The sequence below is a fragment of the Oratosquilla oratoria genome, chromosome 32, assembly GCF_046742065.1.
Source record: "Oratosquilla oratoria isolate Oo_2021 chromosome 32, ASM4674206v1, whole genome shotgun sequence".
NCBI lineage: Eukaryota > Metazoa > Arthropoda > Malacostraca > Stomatopoda > Squillidae > Oratosquilla > Oratosquilla oratoria.
In genome coordinates, this window is record NC_134808.1 from 22,788,256 (window position 1) to 22,808,840 (window position 20,585).

The 20,585-nt window shown below is 43.2% G+C and overlaps 1 protein-coding gene across 3 annotated transcripts in view; it reads right to left on the reverse strand.

Annotated features, from left to right (window-relative positions):
* The window catches only part of LOC143041801 (uncharacterized), a 118,908-nt gene extending 112,349 nt beyond the window's left edge, over positions 1-6,559 (reverse strand). For 2 of the 3 annotated variants that reach the window (XM_076213873.1, XM_076213872.1), the window contains exon 1: positions 354-452. In XM_076213873.1, coding sequence (XP_076069988.1) covers positions 354-429 — 76 coding nt within the window. In that variant the 5' untranslated portion in view covers positions 430-452. Of the gene's footprint in view, positions 1-353; positions 453-6,290 lie in introns of those variants that run through there. The other variant, XM_076213871.1, reaches the window with a different exon arrangement.
* Between the last annotated feature and the right edge of the window lie 14,026 nt (positions 6,560-20,585).

Sequence of the window (20,585 nt, forward strand, 5' to 3'; positions counted from 1 at the left end):
AGAATGGTTGTGAATGGATGATGCTGTGATGCACAGAAGGGAGTGGGTGAAGGATGGGGGGTGAGGGAGTATATGTGAATGATATTTTGACAGCCTGAAGGGATTTCTCCATGTCTTCTCTTTTTCTGCATGAGGGGGCAGAGAAGGGTCACCAATTAAATGAAGCAGCCTTGCTGTGGATGTGCTGTGTCTTGCTATACTGCTTCTGACCAAGGGCAGTGGGTGAGAAGTAGGGATGACCCATCATCTAAGAACCAAGATAAGAGGGAGTGGAGTATATGGGGATGGAACAGATCTTATGTCATAATCTAAATAACCTGAACCAGCCAACCATGATTTATAATACTACTCACCAGGTTCATTTTCCTTTTGTTCTTTGTATGAATATACATTGAAGAGCTTCCGCTTGGAATTGATCGGCCTCACCATCCTCCCAACCCATCAGGCTGAAAGAATGAAAGGACACGTTACAAGATGCAGCCATCTTAACACCAAATAAAAATATATATATTCATTAACTTCCAATGATGACTCAGTTACTTACAGTCTTAACTACTACTATTGTTTTGTTTGACTTGAAAAATTTAAATACCACATGCTAAATACAATTGGCCAAGCACACTTTATCATTTATACACATGTCCACTATACATTACAATAGTTATGACCCTATGAATAGAAACAATAAAACGTAAAGGTGCTCCTTGGTATGGATAAGACAGACAAAGAAAACAGCTTGGCAGCAGCCAGAAAAAGGATATGAACAAAATAGCCCAATAGTGAGTACAGTAAAACAATGCCATTTGTTACAGAAGGGACTATATGAGATAAGTTATAATCCCATCACTCAATTGGTTGTGCCACTTAGTATATAGCATTTAATGAAATCAGCTAAAGCTCCTCTACCCTGGGTGCGCTATGAGGATAAATGTATCAACCTGGTGACAGCTGAAATGTAAAGAAGTTACTCAATACATAAAGAACCCTCAATAATTTGTATGCACAACGGTCATAATTAAGTTTACATCATATCCTCAAAAACCTGGACTAGACAAAAAATAAGATCCATGCAATATGGACAGGGACATACATTATATCAATCAATCTGTTGCCCCAGATCTCTCTTGCACAACCCACAACTCCCAGGTAACCAGCAACAGCACCCCAGACAGGCCCATGGATTACTCAAGGAAGAAATATTGTTGCTGGACCATATTAAAAGTTGGAAACATCTTGTAGACATTTCTAGGGGCCAAGTCTGTGCGTGCAAATGGGGCTGAATTACTCAAAATAAAATTATCTTCACTAAAACATTGGATGTGTTTTATTCACTTTCCAAATTGTTATGATGGTGTTTTTCCTCCAGAGGCAGTCTCAAACCCAATTGTGAAAAGATGTCTGCCACCATAATTGTAAACAATTTGTTTGAGATTTTAATTTACAAAGAGGAAAGAATAGGAAAATATGGTTCATAGACACTTATTACACCCATTTATGCATGATTTGGTATGATTTATATGAGGACCAAGAGAGGAAGCAACAGTTTTTAACATGTACAAACCAGAAGCATTCCTCCACAAACTGCTAGTAAAGAATTCACCAAGTGGCAATGTGGTTAATCTGTGAAGTAGAGCCACTGAATGTTCTAGTTGTTAGTTTCAAAATTTGCTGTTTTTTATTTCCTCATTTCATGGTACATACCCAAGGGCTTTTTTCCCCTTACAAGGGAGACAGCCAAAGTCAAAAGGCATAATTCCACTTCCACCCATTTCATCCCCTTCTACCCTTCCCTCCCTCTCATATTGGTTTCTCCTGGATGACAGGTTATACCCTGCATCTCACCCATCGCCATCACATCATGGTATTGAATAAAAAGGGTATTATACGCAAAATATGTATAGTAGTACAAAAAACAAAAGAAATGGCATCTATTGCAAATAGTACCATCATTATGCATGGATGTGAGTTTGTGATTGTCTAAAATTCTAATGACAACAATTATGATATACAAAAAATAACTTTCATTCCAATTGATACTGATCTAATACTTGAAGATATACCCGGATAAATATATGCTAAAAAAAGAACACACACAATATTACTTTAAATCACAGAAAATGAAGACAATTTATTATTTGACAAGCTACAATACCAATACATATATTGGTAAAGATATTTCTCACTCTCATTCCATTTTGACTGGCCCGCCAATAACTACATCCATTTTCCTCAATGCTGTGCTATTTCCATCCATCTGTCTTGATCATTTCCTCTTCTATCCAATTCTTCCATTATTCCAACCATCCATCTTTGTCTAGGATGTCCTCTAGGTCTTCTTCCCTGAACCATTCCCATCATCACTCTCCTTTTAATTCTTTCCTTTGGCATCCTGGCCACGTGACCAGCCCATATTAAATCTAACTCTTTTAATCACATCATGGAAGGGAGTGGGTGGGGGATGGGGGGTGAGGAAATACATGTGAATGTCTTGACACAGCCCAAGGGGATTTCTCCCCATCTTCTCTTTTTCTGTATGAGGGGACAGAGAGGGGGCATCACCAATTGTTTCTGACCCAAGGCAGTGGGCAAGATGCAGTGATGACCCATCATCCAGGAGGACCCAAGAAAAGAGGGAGGGAGGGGTGGTGAATGGGAATGGATTATGTGGGGATGAAATGGGTAGGAGTGGATTTATGCCTTTGACTTTGGTTACCTCCCTTGTAAGGGGGGAAAAAGCCATTGTTGACATCAGACAATTCATTGAACTCCGTAACATGATAGTCCAAAGAAGCAGGTGAGCTCTGGATATGTAACAATCTCAAAGATGTAGTTATCCAAATGATAAGCAATCAGGGTGAGGTTATACAGATCATCCCTGGAAAGCTGCTGTCCCTCTAATTCCTTCTGTTGTACACTCTGTACATGACATCAGTTGCAAGGACATAGCACTGGATTTAGCATGATGTCAAAAAGGAGTGGTTAAAAGAGCCTGATAGACTGTAACAGGAGAGTCTGTCTTGCATGCTGATATTTCTTTAAGTACTGAAGGGCAGGTGCAGACAAATTCTCCAGTATTGTTATTACCATTTCCATGAGGAGTGGCTGATACTCAGTCTCATCATTGATGTAATGCACTAGAACTGGGTATGGGTCATCAATCACCCACCATCCATGTTGTTGGAATGTTCCAGTTTTACCTAAAGCAAACAAGTGGCCTAACTATATGGCAGCAGCCATCTTTTTATATCTGGATCTGAGATTGTCTCCAGAGGAAAAACAACAACATACCAACTAAGAAACTGAAGAAAACTCATCCAATGTTTTCTTGAAAGTCATTTTATTTATTTTGAGTAATTCAACCCCACAGATACCTACAGACTTCTCCCTAAGAAATGTCTCCAGGATGTTTCCAACTTTTAGTATGGTCCTATGTTGTACAGGGCAGTGTAAGATGAGGTGCTCAGTGTCCTTTGCATGATGGTTGCATCTAGGGCAGTTTGATTCTAAGTCCAGGCCTATTTTGTGTTGGTACTGCCTTTGAGCTGGATGGTCTCCTGGATGCAAGCATGTTAGTGGGATTCTTCCTTATTCTGAATTGGATTTTTCTGTGTGGCTGATATTGGGGATGGGTGAGTGTGTGCAGGGAGGTGGGAGGGGGTGGAATACTTTGGTGGTCTGTCTTAACAGTTTATTTTATAATATGGGTGTCTGTTTTTGTGTGGAAGAGATCATACATTATGTATATAACTGAGTAGTATGATCCTGGTGTATTTTTGCCATGTTCAGCTGGTTATGCTTCTGTGACATAATGGAATGGTAGAGTTGGGATGAGGGCTCTAGCATAGAACTGGGTATTCACAAAGATATTTACCTGTCTCACAGCTGCAATTCTTACTTATATTATCAGCTAGCTTTTATCATTCTGAGTATTTTGAACCCCACATATAAGTACTGCAAATTAAAAGTAACACTGGTAGCAATATTTAAAATGTTCATGCAGACAAACATCTATATTAACCAAAAGTTAGTTTGGGTTAAGTTAGGTCTCACAGCTGCAATTCTTACCTATATCATTGGCTACCTCTTATCATTCTGAGTATATCTGAACCCCATATGTACATACCACAAGTTAATAGTAATATTGGTAGCAATTTTTTATAAATTGAAAAAGGATAATATCTTGGTACATTATACAGACGGTCACCTGCAATTCTTACCTATATCATTTGCCAGCTATTATCATTCTATTCTTAATACCATATATAAGTACCTCTATTTAATAGTAATGTCAGCATCAATTCTAAAAGATTAGGACTAGTGAACATCTTCATATTTACCAAACTATATACCAGGCACCAATAATTTTCATTTAATATTGAATCTATGGGGGGATTCTGGTTTCTAAGTATAAGTATTCTATTAGGGGTGGTTTTGGTGCATCCTATCATTATTCTCAATATTTTATTCTGTAATTTGCAGGGCCTATTGTTTTTGGAGATCATTGGGAACCAAGTTGTGGAAGCATAAATAAATGTAGCTCTTTGAACTGTTTGAAGACTAATTTCCTTCTGTTGTCCATTTACTGTGCTTGAAACTGATTTTGATCACTTTTTCTTGTTGATTTTTAATTTTAATCTTTAATATGCAAGTTGAAGTTCACATATCAAAAGTAAAGCTTCGAATTTCAAGATTCTTTCCCAACTGAAATGTTTGTCAACACCCCCCCCTCCGTCAACTCATACCGTGGTCACATTGTACTTAGGTCAACTCACAACCTGTCCAAGTCAACTCATACCCAACCACAAGTCATTACAGGAGTCTTTAGGTATGATTGTTCTGTGTATGGAATGATTATACTAGTGGCATACATACATACATATACCAAAGGCTCTTTTCCTCCTTATAAGGGAGGTAGCAAAAAAATAAAGGCATAAAAACCACTCCTACCCATTCCATCCCTATCACACTCTATTCCACCCTCTTATCTCGGCACCTCCTGGATGACAGGTCATTCCACCATTTTGTCCACTGCCATAGGTCAGAAGCAGTGTCGCAAGACACAGCATATCCACAGCAAGGCTGCTTCATTAAATTGGTGACCCCCCCTCTCTGTCCCCTCATGCAGAAAAGGAGATGGGGAGAAATCCCTTCAGGCTGTGTCAATTTTTTCTCATACATACTCCCTCACCCCCCATTCCACCTCATGCATCACAGCATCATCCATATACATCCTTCCTCAACAGACATTCTCCTCTTCCCCAAAGCCATTTTATCCCATCCATCCACCTCATCCTAGGTCACCCCCTCATATTCACTCCTTCCATACCTCTTTCTTCACTCATTCTTTCCATGTGTCCAAACCATACTAATACTCTTTCATCAACCCTATCTCCCAACTCCCTTTCCACCCCTGTTCCCCTTATTTCTCACTACATCCAGCCTAGTAACCCCTATCATACTTCTCAGACACCTCATCTCAAAAACATTCAAACTCCTTCTCTCTTCCTCTCTTATGTTCCATGTTTCTGCCCCATACAGTGCTGTCAGTACAATCACTCCTTCATACAATCACCTCTTATTATCCATTTCCAAACGTCTACTTCTCATTACACTTTTCAATCCACCAAGGCACTTAATCGCTTCTCTCAATCTATATTCTACCTCCGCCTCCTCTCCACCCTTTCCTGCCACATTTGCACCCAAGTATCTAAAACTATCCACTTCCTCCAGTCTCTCTCCCTTCATACTCACTTCCAGTCTGCTGTCACTTTCTCCCCTAGTGGCAAAAAATATATATTTTTTATCATTAGTCATGATCATCTATTGAACTGTATTACTGATGATTTCTGACTTAAAGGCTTCTATTTTACTATTTCTGATCTATTTCCATTGTTCTGGTTTATCTTGGTAAGCTTGGGTGTTTTAGGCTACTATCTAAATTTTAATAGTTGCTAGGCTGGGTTATTATCTGTCATCTGCTAGACGAGTGCGTTGGTGTTACGTTCTGTACATGATGTTGGGACAATAAGACCTCAATAAAAACTCAACAAAGTCGGCCTAAGAGGGTTTACACTTTTCATGGAGAACGACAAATAAACCCCTATGGTAGAAATTGTAAAACAACTGAAAACGGTGGAATCAAATTCCCGAGATCGGGACCAGCGTTTACACAAACCTTCAAACAACTAAACTATCTCGTATACAGTCTTCCAGTCATATCTTTTCAAGCTTCATACAATCTAATCACTATTTATCAATAAGATAATAATTGTACATATTACAGCACCCACCTGTAGTATAACTGAGTAAACAAATATTGAATTCCATCCTCCGTCGTGTAAACAGTGCTTTTGCAAGTATAATCCAGGTGTAGACACTAACACTGCTAATACTTCTTAAGAGATTACCCTTTTTATCACTTCTCAACCACTTTTTAACCATTACAAGGATTTCCTTTGCATTTTCATACACTTCACAATCCTATTGCGATAACAATCGAACTCACCAATCATACAAATTTATCGATTCTTACATCATTCGTTTTCCCGCGCAATCTATCTGTTTTGGAAACTACGTCATAGGCTCTGACGTCACAGGAGACAAACTGACTGCGCAAACGTACTATGCAAAATTTTAATTTCGACTCTCATTGATCAATGAAGCATTATGAAGTAGTGCTGATTTCCATATTAAATAAAAATCCATTGAATCTTAAAATTGAATATATGAAGTTTCTAAGCTATTTATATTATTGCGTTGGGGATGCAGTTGAAGGCGTGTTGGTCTGGCACCTTCCTAGTCACGGGTTCGAGTCCTGCATTTCTCTCCGATCCCCAGCAATGACTGTTACCTAGCAAAGATGATGGCTCCGACCGCAATTACAATGTGGTGTTCAATGTTCCTTTGGGTTTACGCATTTGCAGCCCTGAGTACATCGATGATGAAATCAGATATATTTATGATATTGCTACTAAGGTGAGATTTCCCAAACATCTACTTGATACGGCTTACAACGCTACCAAAAGAAAATACCACATAATGCATACATATATCAAAGGCTTTTTCCCCTTATAAGGGAGGTAGCCCCCCCCCAAAAAAAAAGGCATAAAACCCATTACCACCCATTCCATCCCCAATACACTCCACCCTCTCCATCCTCTTCCCTCCCTCTTATCTTGGCACCTCCTGAATGACGGGTCATCCCTGTACCTTGTCCACTGCCCTAGGTCAGAGGCACTGTCGCAAGACACAGCACATCCACAGCAAGGCCACTTCATTAAATCGGCGACCCCGTCTCCGTCCCCTCATGCAGAAAAGGAGAAGACGGCGAGAAATCCCAACGGGATGCGTCAAATTTTTTTCACACATACTCCCTAACCCCCATCCCCACCCATTCCACTCATGCATCACATCATCCATATACAACCATTCTCCATTCACCCCTATCCTCTGTCCTCTCCCGTCCTTCCTAAACAGACATTCCCCTCTTCCCCAAAACACCTTTCACCCCATCCATCCATCTCATCCTAGGTCGCCCCCTCATGTTCCCTCCTTCCACACCTCTTTTACTAGTCTTTCTTCATTCATTCTTTCCATGTTTTCAAACCATCCTAATACTCTTTCATCCACCCTATCTCCCAACTCCCTTACCATCCCCGTTCTCCTCCTCACCTCCTCATTTCTCACTCTATCTAGCCTAGAAACCCCTATCATACTTCTCAGACACCTCATCTCAAACACCTTCAAATTCCTTCTCTCTTCCTCTCTTATGTTCCATGTTTCTACCCCATACAGTGCTGTTGGTACAATCACTCATTCATACAGTCTCCTCTTAGCATCCATTACCAAATGTTTATTCCTCATTACACTTTTTAATCCTCCAAGACATTTATTCGCTTCTCTTAATCTACATTCTACCTCCACCTCCACTCCTCCCTTTCCTGCCACATTTGCACCCAAGTATCTAAAACTATCCACTTCCTCCAGTCTCTCTCCCTCAATGCTCACTTCCAGTCTGCTGCCATTTTCACCCCTTGTACATCTCATCACCTTACTTTTACCCACGTTCATCTCCAACTTTCTTTTTTTCACACACTCTCCCAAACTCTGTCACCAGCTTCCTCAGTCCCTCCTCTGATCCTGCTACAAGCGCAGTGTCGTCCGCAAATAACAGCTGGTTCACCTCCCACTTTTCTCCATTTTCTTTAACCCTCTCCAACCCCTGACCCACCACCCTTGCATTTACCTCTCGCACTACCCCATCCATGTATAAGTTGAACAGCCAGGGCGACATAATACATCCTTGACGAAGTCCCACCTTTGCCTCAAACCACTCACTCTCTCCAATTCTAATCCTGACACATGCTCTACTACTCTCGTAAAAACTCCTGACAGCTCCTAGAAGCTTTCTTCCAAACCCATATATCTGCATAACCTCCCACAGTGCCTTTCTGTCTACCCTGTCATAAGCCTTTTCCAGATACATAAAAGCCCCAAAAAACATCTTTACCTTTTCCTATAGTTTTCTCATATATCTGTCTTACCACAAAGATCTGATCTACGCAACCTTTACCTGTCCTAAATCCACATTGTTCCTCCCCAATTATTCCCTCTTCTCCTAATCCTCTCAATCAATATCCTCCCATAAACCTTCCCAACTACACTTAACAAGCTAATCCCTCTGAAACTACTGCACTCACACTTGTCCCCTTTCCCCTTGTAAAGTGGAACTATACAGGCACTCCTCCAGTCCTACGGCACTCTACCCTCTCTCGAACAAATATTAAATAACCTCACCAGCCAGTCCACCATCACTGTACCTCCTTTTTTTAGACATTCTGCATGGCATCCATCCAGACCAGGTGCCTTACCTGCTCTCATCATGTTAACAACTGCCTTCACTTCATCTTTCCTTATTTCTCCTCCATCTTCCTCACTCATCACTCTCATTTTCTTAGCACCTCCCAATGCAACTATCTTTCCCTCCCTATCTTTCTTTAGATTTAGCAACTCTCTAAAATACTCTGCCCATCTTCCTCTTACTGCCTCCTCTTCCATTATCATCTCACCATCTGCACCTTTTATTCTCTACTTGATTCGCCTCCTCTTCCTCTCTTAATTTCTTTCCAAAACATCTTTTTATTACTTTCAATTTTTTTCTGTCATATTTTTACCCAACTTCACATCTGCTCTCCTCTTTGCCTCCTTTATCTTGTGCTTTACTTCTCTTCTCTTTTATTTATACCTCTCATAAGGCTCCCTCGTCCTATTTTGTAACCAATCTGTGAAAGCTCGCTTCTTCTCTTCTACAACCTTCTTTGTTTCCTCATCCCACCACTCATTACCCTTCCTTCTATTTCCTCCCGTCCTTCTTGTTCCACACACCATCTTTGCACACTTTGTGACTCCCTCCTTGAACCATTCCCATTCATCTTCCACTCCTAGCTCTACTCTATCCTTCACTACCTCCCACTCCTCTCTCAGCTTCTTCTTGTACTCCTTCTCCTTTTCTTTCTCACTTAAAGAGCTCACTGTAAGCACCTTCCTGCCTTTTGTCCTTTTCCTCTTTCTCCATTTGTTCTCCACTCTCAACTTACCTTCCACCAAAAAATGATCTGATATTCCCCTACTCTCTCCCCTTGGAACATGTATATCCTAAACTCTTTCGATCATAATCCTATTTACCACTACATAGTCCATTAACGCTCTATCTACCACCCTTCCATCCACTACCCTCTCCCATGTGTACTTATGCTTGACTTTCTTCCTAAACACTGTATTTGCTATCATCAACTCTCTTTCTAGACACATTTTCACCATCAACTCTCCACTACGATTCTTTTCTGGTACTCCACATTTCCCAACCACTCCGTCAATTGATTCGTTTCCTAAACTAGCATCAAGGTCTCCCAAAACTACTACATTGACATTCCTTCCTAATCCCTCTATGCACTCACTCAAATTTATCCAAAGAGCCCCCCCCCCTTTCTTCTACACTCTTCTCACTACCAGGTCCATATACACTTACAAAAACCCACATCTCCTTTCCCAGTTTCACCCTCATCCACATTAACCTTGAAGAAACCTCCTTCCATTCCACTACATGTTTACCTATCTCTTCACTTACTAGTATAGCCACCCCTTCTCTCCCTCGTCCTCTCTTCATTCCTGAGAACCTCCCAACTACACTCCCAAACTCACACTCGCCCTTCCCTCTCAATTTAGTTTCACTCAAAACCAACACACCCATCTTTCTTCTCACAAACATACTACCTATTTCTTCCCTTTTACTATCATCTGTACCACATCCACGCACATTAAAAGACCCAAACCTTAGGGTGCTGGTTGGAAAACTCCCAGACCCTATTATGCCTTTACTTTTTTTAGGAATGTCCCCTGTGGGGCTACAGGGAGAAGGATGCCTGGTCCCAATCCCCGTCCCGTTTTTCTCGCCTCTTACGATCCAAGTGGGAATACTTGGTGGCAGCATTCTTTTCCCCCACCACAGGGTAGGTGAAACAAGGAAATTAAATTCAGAGAAATGGTACAGGATAGCAACAAGGGATTGGGGGACAGCATAACGGAGGGACAGTAGCAGTATAATAAAAGTTTCATCATTTCTCTGTGAGCAGAGTCCTTCTCTATCACAGACAAAATGATGTGTGACTCTGGTCCGTAGGGGCGCCCCATATAGACTCTAAAGTATCAACTGCATGATACTTTGCCATAACAACATGCAGCCAATACCCACAATCTCCGGAAAAAAAATCGCCAAGAAAATATGCAGGGCACCCCAGATTCGTTACATAATATTATTGTAGATATAGTTTTTAGCGAGAATACTGCAAGACAATTGTTCATAAATAATTCCGTCAGTTGTGATAGGGGGTTTATGTGCAATAAATACCCTGCATATCATGTAATTACTTTTATGTTTGTCAAACTGCTAAAACACTCAAAACACGGATCAATCGACACAAGGAATACTTTAGAGAAGGAAACCAAACTAGCAGTATATCTATCCACATGAGCAATCTTAACCACCCAGTTGACTGAGTGCTAAATTTATTACATATAAAATCATAGAAAATAAAGTGAATCCAGTTGGATCAAATTTACTATGGAGATATATGTAAACATTTATAAAGGTCTGTACAAATTAGATAGTAATGTATGTAAAAAAACTTCAAAGCTGTTTAGATAGTAATATACCAATTGTGAGCAATTGCCCCAATTGTTTGTTAACCCTATATATCCCAGCCTGACGAATTCGTCAGTCAAGCTTCGGGTGAGTCTCACTGGCATAGAAAAGCAGTTATAACCGGTGTGTCTGTCCTGACGAATTCGTCTAGGCTTCCTCTCTCAGAGAACAACACTTGAAGCTGATTGGTCGAGAGTCCCTTGGGCAGTTCATCATCAGCTGATAACATCAACAGTGGTGTGAAACGTGGTATTTCTGGTGCTATTTATTTCATCATGGAGGAGTTGTCAGGTATGTTACATGCTGCAAATAATTTTTTTCTGAAATGGGAATAGTTATAGATATCTGAGAATGTCATACTGTTTCTTTTTTTGATGAAATAAGTACACTATAGCTCATTTTATGTCGATGACAAATCCGTCATGTTGGTCATATGGCGCACACAAAGAAACTGACCAACATGACGAATTCGTCATCTACATAGGGCATACAATATTTCTTATCAGTATTTGTGTATTCATTTGTTTATTACTAATATTTTTTGTATGTATGCCTTTGTTTGCAGGGTTTGATGTATCTTCATTTTACTCAAGAGCTGTAAGCAGGCAAATGTGCAGGGAAAATTCAGAAATTATGCCAATTGAACAAGATAATGGGTTGAGTGACGAGTCTGATGGAGAGGAGGAAGAGGAAGTAGAGTTAGACTCCATTCACACCCCAAGTTTCAGTGATTTCGATCAAGGTAGGGAGTATTTTTTATCTACACTAAGACAAAGTGAGGACTAAAACCAATAATTGCCTTGCCTGCTGGCATCCCCACCCGTGAGAAATACAGTGAGAGGTCCAAAAATGTGTGTGTGTGTGTGTGTATTTACCTAGTTGTTCATTATTTCTGAAATTTTAATCAAAATATGTATTTTACAGAGGTGCCACCGGATGTCAATGTGAACGAAAGGGTTGACGAAATTATTATTGACATCCCTAGTGGTCACTTAGAAGAAATAGAGGAAATACAAGATTCTATTGAACGCCCATCAACTAGTACACAAGCGTCTCGGCCCTCTAGAAGACGTTTTTGGACCAGAAAAACAGAGTACACCCCTTCACCTTTACCAAATTTTATCCCTGGCAATGAAACAGCTTCAGTCAACAGTGACTTGAACCCATCACAGTCAAACCCATTATGGTATTTCACACAGTTTTTCACTCCTGATTTTTTAGATATGATAGTCTATCAGTCTAATCTGTATGCTACACAAAAAGATGTGAACAAACCTCTAAACCTCACTAGGCAAGAACTTGAACAATGGATAGGTCTACTTATTCATTTCAGCATTATTAGGACTCCCCAGACACGTCTCCATTGGTCTGGTGAATTATTTGGGAGGTATAGAGAGTATACTGCTTTAGTTATGAGTCGCAACAGATGGGAGACTATAAAATCCAACTTACATCTTCGGGACAACACTGATGAGGTAAACAATGATAAACTGTTCAAAGTCAGGCCAATGGTAGACCATTTGCGGAAAAAATTCCAAGACCTTCCAATGCAACAAAACCTCTGCATTGATGAACAAATTGTGCCTTTCAAGGGAAGGCACTCTATGAAACAATACATGCCCATGAAACCCAGAAAATGGGGTTTCAAGTTCTTTGTTCTTGCAGACAGTGGGGGTCTTATTCATGACGTCATACCTTACACAGGTTCAATTCAACCTGTGAATGGAGACGGTATTCCAGATCTGGGTGCATCCTCTAATATTGTCTTACACTTGGCTGAGACCATTCCAAACAATAAGAATCACCTACTTTATTTTGACAACTGGTTTACATCTTTACCACTTGTAGAACATCTGGCTGACAGGAATATATGGTGTTGTGGGACAGTCCGGGCAAATCGGCTCCAAGGCCTCAAGTTCACATTGGACGCTGACATGAAGAAGAAAGGCAGAGGTACATTTGAGGAATGGAAATTATCTGGTGAGGGCAGCCAGGCAACAACAGTCAAATGGTTTGACAATAAATGTGTGACATTATTGTCTTCCTTTGCTGAGGGCAATCCAACTCACACTGCACGACGCTATGATAGAAGTCAGAGGAAAGTTGTGGAAATTCCACAGCCTAACATCGTACATTTGTACAAAAAGAACATGGGAGGTGTAGACCTGGCTGACTGTCTTCTAGCACTATATAGGATCCCGGTACGTTCTAAGAAATATTATCACAGACTCATCTATCACATGATTGACATGACTATCAATGAGGCATGGCTGGTATACCGAAGAGATTGTGAGGCCAAAAGTATTCCCCAGGAAAAAAGACATTCCCTACTGACCTTCAGGATGTCCTTGTCAGAATCACTCATCAATGCAGGGAAATATATCCCCAAGCGAGGTCGTCTATCTTCAAGTGAGAGGACTCCTCCACCATCAACAAGAATTCAAAGAGTTGGCCAATTCAAGCCCCAGAATGATGTGAGACTAGATAAAGTAGGGCACTTCCCAGAGGTGAAAAATCCTCGTTTGTACTGCAAACGAGTTGGATGTGCGGGTCGCACCAATATCAGGTGTATCAAGTGCAAAGTGAGTTTGTGTCTAAATGAGAGAAACAACTGTTTTTTACAATTCCATACTTAAGATAGTGTGTATACCTCCCTCTCATTTCCTTTTTTAAGGATTGAGACAAACAAATACATGCACTATTTTTTTCATGATAATTATTATTTTCCTCCTTTCCAACAAATTTCTCACTGAGGAGTTCAGGTGTTTTCTTTTCTAAAGTATAATATTTTGAATAAAGGTGTTATTGATGATATTTCTACAATTTTCAGCAGGTTTTTCACTGCTAAGAACAGGTATATTATTTTTTGTAATAACCCATATTATATATAAAGATATTTCAATTATTTATATACTTAAAACAATTAATTTTCATTAACAAGATGTCAAGCTATCAAAAGAAATTGTATTCAAGTTTAATTTTTCAATAAGATATTCATTTTTGCCGAGATAAGCAACAGAATTGCTTTCTATATTCTAATAATTTAATAAATCTTGATAATACAATCTTTAGCCAATTTCATTTCCCTCGTGACCAACATGACTAATTCGTCATGGTACTGTATTATTGCATAGACTGTAGGAATTGCCAGGAAAACTTATCTATAACATTCCTCAGGTCCATAGCCTAGAAACAAACACATGATTTTTTTTGTCCGGCCAAAATATATGTGGTCCATATAGGGTTAAATACCAGGACGACGCCAAAGCCGTGTGTACCTATTCTATTACCTCTCCAATTTCCTTCCTCAACATATAATTCTGTATTTTTTCGTATTATAATTACTAGTGAGGGAGCTAAGACTAATAAACTAGGTCGATTGTTCACTTTATAGTAGAGATATGCCGTTTGGAATATAAGTACATAAGAGATCTCTGAACAATACTGTATTATCGACAGTAACACATCAATCACCCCCACTAATGGGCGTGGCCGCCTGTTAATTAGGTCAACGTGACCCGGAAACTAGAATAGAGCCTTTTTCGTCATTTGCTCAATCTAACTGGTTATATTGATGAAAGTAACGACATGACAACTTCCAAAACATGATAGGGAAACATCTTATGGCATATTCAGTTAAAAATTGTCCAGAGTTTCATGTTGGAGGTCTTAATTAATTGGGTCACAATTGTTTCAGAGTGATAATATTACCTAAAATGCCATTTCCAATATTACCTAAAATGCCATAACACAGTACACTGTTATTCAATCCTTTTCATCTGTCTCCAAATGCAACAATATGTCCAAGGCAAAAGGTAAATAATAATCAGAACAATCATCAGGATCAGCCTTCTAGTCTTCATGTGAACAGTCTACGCCGCAGGCACACAAGGCAGTACATTGCAGGTTTGCCTTTCTGCATGAGTATCTGCCCCGGCAGCCCTGTTTGCACCCACAGCGAATCAGTTCCTTTAGGGAGTCCTGAACTTGCTGGAGTGTTGTCCAGAATGGCGTCCAGGGTTTTTTGTCCTCTCTCTCTCCCATCCCCAGCTCGACGGATTTGGCAGATGTGGGTCTTTATCGAGACTCTGTGCCCACACATAGCCAGACTGATATTCTGCTCGGAGTGCATATTTTTTCAGGGCTGCTTCCGTTGGTGGAATGCTCTCCCACGATTAACTTTTTCTTGCAAAGAGGACCTGACGAGCAGCGTCCACCTTTGCCAGTGTGCTGGAGCGGTCATACATCAGAACAACAAATTGTTGGAATGAGGCGAAGGTGTCCTACGTTACCTGCCTGTCCACCATGGCCAAAAAAAGCTCTAGTAGCTTCAGGGAATGCATTCCAGGTATTCCACGCCGTTTTCTTCCACCTCCCAGCGAAAAAGGACACCGTGTCACATTCTGTGAAGGCATGGAATGCCAGAAGTGCACGTGCTTTTCCTGGTCCAAGGAAATCAGCAATGTCATGGGCAGCAATGCACCTGAAGTTTTACCCACACCCAAACGCGATCCACAGTTCCGTCACTGTCATTTTGTGGAAAAGTCCAATCACTAGCACCAGAACATCCGTGTCTGTTGTCCTGATGAGGACCTTGTACAGCCCAGCTCGTGCACAATCGTCTGCATGCAGAATCACACGGGTATCTGCTTCTTCGCAGGGTTGCAAAATATCTTTGGCTTCGCGTGGACAGCACTGAACTTTGTCGCCAATCGTGGTAACGAGTTGTTTCCCTGCTTCATACGATTTCTCTGAGAGGCTCTTTGCAATGAACTCAAAGAGATGGGTTTTGTTGTCACTGTCCCGCAAGAAGCCCTTCCATTTACCAGGCAATTGGGCAGATGGTAAGACCATCCTCCTGGAGCCACAACCCCTCCTCTCTCTGGCTGATGCCTTGAGACTGTCATTCTTGTACACATCCCAAACAATGTCCACCCGTGTTGCAGTTTCAAACTGAAGAAAAATCAGGTCGACATACTCCTGAAAGGTTTTCGCCAGCTTCGGTGACAACATCTGGACTATTGCTGCACCATCTAAGAATTTTGCATCAACCTCTAGTGTGCACACAGAAACAGGGAGAAGGACAGCATCGTCTAAAACATCTGCTGTGTTGTCTGAGGGGTCCACAACAATCATGAAGGCTGTATCATCCAAGATCTCTGGAGGAACATCGGGTAGGTCGTGAAAGATTGCAGGATTGTCATCCACAGGCTTTGGGGTCCCCAGCAGATGGTCGTTGGACGGAATGGTAGGGAGCCCAAGATCTTTTTTACTGGGACTTTCCGTTGGGATCTCTTCCGTCGGGGTGTTATCAAATGACGTGCTGCTCAAACTTTCGTGAACAGTTTCAAGCCATCCATATTCCTCTTGGTGTTTTTTTACTTCTTGGAGAATTTCTGGCTTGTGAGGCCCGGTGGACTTGGGCACAAACTGCTCTGCTGAAGAAACTGCCGCAGGAAGTACGGTGGTAAACTTCTCTGGGAGTTGAGGAATGCCCTGGCATGGTTCTGTAGGATCAAACAGTGGGGCAGGCTGCTCTTGGCCATCATCATTCACTCCCCTAGTCTGGATTAGGGATATCCCAGTGCCGTGGAATGAGTCTGAGGCTGTGGTGGAGCTGGGGTTGTGGTCGATATTGTCCACAACTCTTACTGTGAAGACACCTCTCCTTCGATTTGGGGGCACAACAACTCCATCCTGCTCGAATCTTTTGATGACAGCGTTGCCAGCTTGAGATGAGATCGCCATCAGTCGTTTGTACGAAATTCCTATTCCCATAGACGACAAGGTGTCTACCAGCTCTTTTTTTTCTCGTCTCGGCATAGACTTTGAGAAATAAATGGGAAGGGGAGTTTCTCTGTCTCTCTTGTGGCGTTGAAAGCTGGACCCTTTTCTTAAAAACTTCCGACTATTGAAGGAAACAAGCTGGGAAATAGTGAGCACAGCCTGTCTATGGGATTGGTCGAAGTTGTCTGAGTGTTCAATGGCCGCTGGTCCATCTAGTATGAAAGCAATAAGGGTTTTCAAGGCTGATGGTACTGACTTTTCTTGACAACTGTCTTGAAAATTTCGGTTGAAGGCCGCCTTGAACTTGAATATTTCTCTCCTGACCACTTCCGCTGCCCTCACTAATCCCACGGCGTCAGAATCCTGAGTACAGGTTTGCTTGATGGCAGCCCCCAGATGATGCAAAACTATTGAAAAAAGTGAACACGGAAGAAGATTGTGAATCACTACAGAGAGATCTAAACAAAGTACAGGAATGGAGTAGGTGTAGTGACGCAGCCACAGGCGGTCACACACTTCCCATAGTTGGCAAGAGGTGAATATGAGCTAGCCAATCAGGAGCCAGCAAATGGTTCTCGAGCGGCTAGCGACCTCTCTTGCCAACTACGCTGAGCCGCGAGCGACCCTTAAATAGGGCAGCGGCGGCTAGTCAGGACAGAATGGTAATAGCCACGGCAGCAGCAACAACATCTCGTCCAGTCTTGTAGCAGTTCCATCGAGCCTCGCCGTCATCAGCCGCCACCGCCTCTGACGTTAGGCTCACCATCCAGCTACGACTGATCAGATCCACTAACCAGTGGCTATTACTTGTGGTTTTACCAAAGAGATTAGAATAAGAGACCAAAGTGAATTTCATTTTCCCTGGCTTGTTCGAACCAAACCACTACAAATTGGTGACCCCGGTGAAAGACAACCAGGATTATGGAAAATTCACGAGTGAAACTTCCCAGTTTCTCCCGTGACTTGGAGAGCTGGCTACTTCACACAGAAGCCTATTTAGCCACTCAAGGTGACGTTCCAGACCACCAAGCCTTCGGCGCGTACATCGCCGCTCTACCAATGGACGTCATCGCCCTTGTCCGTAACGCCGTCTCTTCTCCTCCGGAAGAAGGCAAGTGTGCCGCCCTCAAGACTGCCTTACGGAAGCTATGCGCCAGGCCTGACGACCAGCTCTACCGAGATATCCAGCAGAGCGAACTCGACGACACCACCCCCTCACAGCTATACACCCGTATGGCCAACCTCAACACCCGTGCAAAGGTGGCATTGCCCAAGGAACTCCTCCGCTCCATTCACCTCTCCAAGATGCCGGACGCCCTCCACTTACACCTGGAAGCTTTAGCCGGCGATAAGGACGACGAACAATACTGCGAAATAGCAGATAGGTTGTTCCAGCGACATACCTCGGTACACAAACCAGTGCATAGTGTTCGTGCAAAGTGTAGTGACAACCCAGGTGTTACCGACCATAGTGCTGTGAGTGAAAACATTCCCATGTCATATAGTGCCAGTGACCAAAGTATGCAGCAACTACGGCAGGAAGTCGCCGACATGAAGACCTTGCTCAACCAGTTGCTTGCCGAGAAGGGAACCCCCCCTCAACCACCACCTAGCCCCGCTCCACGACAGGATACTGCCTCCTGTTGGTACCATACCCGCTTCGGAGCCAAGGCGCTCAGATGCACACAACCATGCAGCTGGTCGCAGGGAAACGCCAAACGCGGGGGTCGGTAAGCACTCCTACCCCCGCTAACCATACTCACACCCTCCTCTCAGTGCGTGATCGCCACTCTGGCCTCTCTTTCCTGGTAGACACGGGCTCAGCCGTCAGCATCATACCCCCGACGGAAGAACCCACCCACGGTACACGGTGGCCATCCTACGACCTGCTTGCAGCCAACGGTACGCCCATTGCAACGTACGGCAGCCACCACAGCGTCCTGGACCTCCACGATGTCAAGTTCCCTTGGACATTCGTCATAGCAGCGGTCCAGCACCCCATTCTTGGCTACGACTTCCTCCAGCATTACAATATGGTAGTAAACGCCAAGGATAACTGCTTGTACCACGGCACGACAAGCATACCGGGAACCACCACTAACGCCAAATCCCACCAGATATCGTCCCTCCAGTCCGCTGGCGATTATGTACGCATCCTGCAGGAGTTTCCCCAGCTAACATCGCCAGACAAGACCAACACCACCACCACCCCTCACAACATCATGCACCACATCTAGACATCTGGACCGCCAGTACACAGCAAGCCTCGACGACTTTCCCCAGAGAAGTTGGCCGCTGCCAAACAGGAGTTCCAAGAACTCCTAGACCAGGACATCATCCAACCATCGGAGAGTGCTTGGGCATCACCACTCCACATGGTTCCCAAGCCACCCCCACCGCCCAACCAATGGCGGGCTTGCGGTGACTACCGTCAACTTAACCGCATCACGAAGCCCGACCGCTACCCCATCCCTCACGCTCAAGACTTCCACTTCAAGCTTCACGGGAAGCAGGTCTTCTCCAAAATTGACCTGGTCAGGGCGTTTCATCAAATCCCTGTAGCGCCGGAAGACGTCCAGAAGACAGCCATAGCCACTCCGTTCGGCCTCTTCGAGTGGAAGATGATGGCCTTTGGCCTCCGGAATGCCGCCCAGACGTTCCAGAGGTTCATAGACCATGCCCTCAGAGACTTCGACTTCATCACCGTTTACATCGACGACATCCTCGTAGCCTCCGATACCCACGACCAACACCGCCAACACCTCCGCCTCCTCTTCCGCCGCCTCCAAGATTATGGCCTCCGGGTACATCCGTCCAAGTGTCTCCTCGGAGTTTCATCTCTCGACTTCCTCGGACACCGCATCTCAACAGCAGGTCTGTATCCTCTCCCTCAGAAAGTAGACACAATCCAAGATTTCCCACAGCCAACAACCATCAAGATGCTCCGACGATTCCTAGGAATCGTCAATTATTACCACAGATTCATCCCCAACGCAGCTGCAAAACTCGCTCCCTTGAACGACCTCACCAAGAACCATTCCAAGCGGTCGGTCAAACCTGTGAGATGGTCTTCCGAAGCGACCCAGGCATTCGAACAAGCCAAGGCGGCAATCGCTGAAGCCGCCCGCTTGTCCTACCCAGTAGCTCACGCACCCACATTCCTTACCACTGATGCCTCCACAGCAATTGGCGCCGTCCTCCAACAGAAGATCAACGGCCAGCTCCAGCCTATCGCCTTTTTCTCCAAACGTCTGGACCCTCCTCAAATTCGCTACAGCGCCTTTGACAGGGAACTGCTAGCCATAGTCTCGGCTGTCAAGCACTTCCTTTACTTCCTGGAAGGCCGGCCTTTCGTTATCCTTACAGACCACAAGCCACTCGCCCATGCCCTAGACAGAGTCTCCGACCATCACTCCCCAAGAGTCTCCCGGCAGCTGTCCTTCCTCTCCCAATTTGATACTCGCATTGAATACATCAAGGGAGAGGATAACCAGGTAGCCGATGCCTTGTCTAGAATCACCTCCAGCATCCTCCCTAACCACAACATAGACTACGTACGCATCGCCGCATCTCAGAACAACGACGGTGAACTCCGCCT